The following is a 1,254-nucleotide window of genomic DNA, read 5'->3' on the forward strand; positions in this document are numbered from 1 at the left end:
CGACACCGCCCACCCAGGTCGCCGCCGCCCGGACCCGCGCCCGGGAGCCGTCCCCGCCCCCGGGCCGCGCCTGCCCGCACCTGGCGGCCGCGCGCCCGCCTACCTTGCTCCTTCAGGCTGCTGATGAGCTGCAGCTGCTTCTCCTCGTCCGAGCTGTTCATTTTGGCAGGTGGGGCCGGGAATAAAGGAAAGGAGGGAGAGGCGAGGGGTGCGGCGGGGGGAGGGGGAGGAAAAGCAAGATGCCGGTGGCGTGCGGCGGCACTACCCGGAAGTTGGGTCTGCTCCCGCTCCTCCTCCTCCTGGCGCCGAGCGAGCGAGTGAGATCATCCCCACGCACCTACTCGGCGGCCGCCGCGGTAGCACCTGCGGGCGGTGGGGTGGGGTGGAGTGGGGTGAGGTGGGGCGGGCCGGTCGGGAGGTGGGGCGGTGGAGGGAGCCGCCCCCGCCCGGGGGTCGCTGCCCGTGCCAAACCTTGCGGCGGGCGCTGCGCCTCGCCTTCCCCAGCGGAGGTCGGCGCCGCAGGATGCGCAGTCGGCGGAGCGTGGGACCCGCGGGTGTGCCCAGCGGCTCGCTCCTGCACCCCTCCTCCAGCCCCAATCCCCGGGACACCCGGACGCGCGGTCGGGGGGCAAACCGGTCTTGTGGCTGCGGCGTCCCTGGAGACAGCTGGCCGCGAGCCACCGAGGGAGAGCGGGACGTGGTGGGCAGTAGAACACCCCAGGCTTCAACTCTGTTCTCACCCACTGGAGTCTGAGGCCGGTGTGGGAAATCAGGTGCCCGCAGGGGCAAGCTCCGTGTGCACGTTTTGCACCTTGAAAAACAGGCAGGGACTGAAACCGGCCGGCCCGGTAAAGGAACGCCTCCGGAGCAAAGGGCGTAGCAGTCAGTTGACATTGACTAAGGTCCAAGCGGCTTCCTCCAGCCGCGCCGGGTTTGGGAGGTGGTCAGAACGTGGGCCCCGCAGCACGTGGATCGCGGGGCATCTGCTCTGCGGTGGCAGGACCGTGCGCTTAGGGAGGCTGCCACTACAGTCCGAATGGCCGAGGCCACACAGCCGCCTGGCCTCAGAGCTGGCAGAGTGAAGCCTGGCATTTGTCCAACGTCAGTGCCCTCTGCACGGTTTAAACCCGGCTCTGGCTTCAACCAGAAGAGGTGTGGCGGGCCTGTCAGGTTTCAGAATGGCCCTCTCCAAACTCCTGTTACTGGTTAGTCTGGTCAAAGTCTTCTGACCTCTTTGAACCTCATCTGCAGAAT

The 1,254-nt window shown here is 68.1% G+C and overlaps 1 protein-coding gene across 6 annotated transcripts in view; it reads right to left on the reverse strand.

Annotated features, from left to right (window-relative positions):
- SHTN1 (shootin 1) overlaps positions 1-322 on the reverse strand; it is a 98,786-nt gene extending 98,464 nt beyond the window's left edge. For 3 of the 6 annotated variants that reach the window (XM_029932659.1, XM_029932656.1, XM_029932655.1), the window contains exon 1: positions 104-321. Coding sequence is in view for 5 of the 6 variants with exons in the window: in XM_029932656.1 (XP_029788516.1) it covers positions 104-161 (58 nt within the window). In the remaining variant the exon portion in view is untranslated. Of the gene's footprint in view, positions 1-103 lie in introns of all 6 variants that reach the window. The other 3 variants (XM_029932660.1, XM_029932658.1, XM_029932657.1) reach the window with 1 other exon arrangement.
- Positions 323-1,254: the final 932 nt, after the last annotated feature.

This window comes from Suricata suricatta, chromosome 2 (assembly GCF_006229205.1).
Source record: "Suricata suricatta isolate VVHF042 chromosome 2, meerkat_22Aug2017_6uvM2_HiC, whole genome shotgun sequence".
NCBI lineage: Eukaryota > Metazoa > Chordata > Mammalia > Carnivora > Herpestidae > Suricata > Suricata suricatta.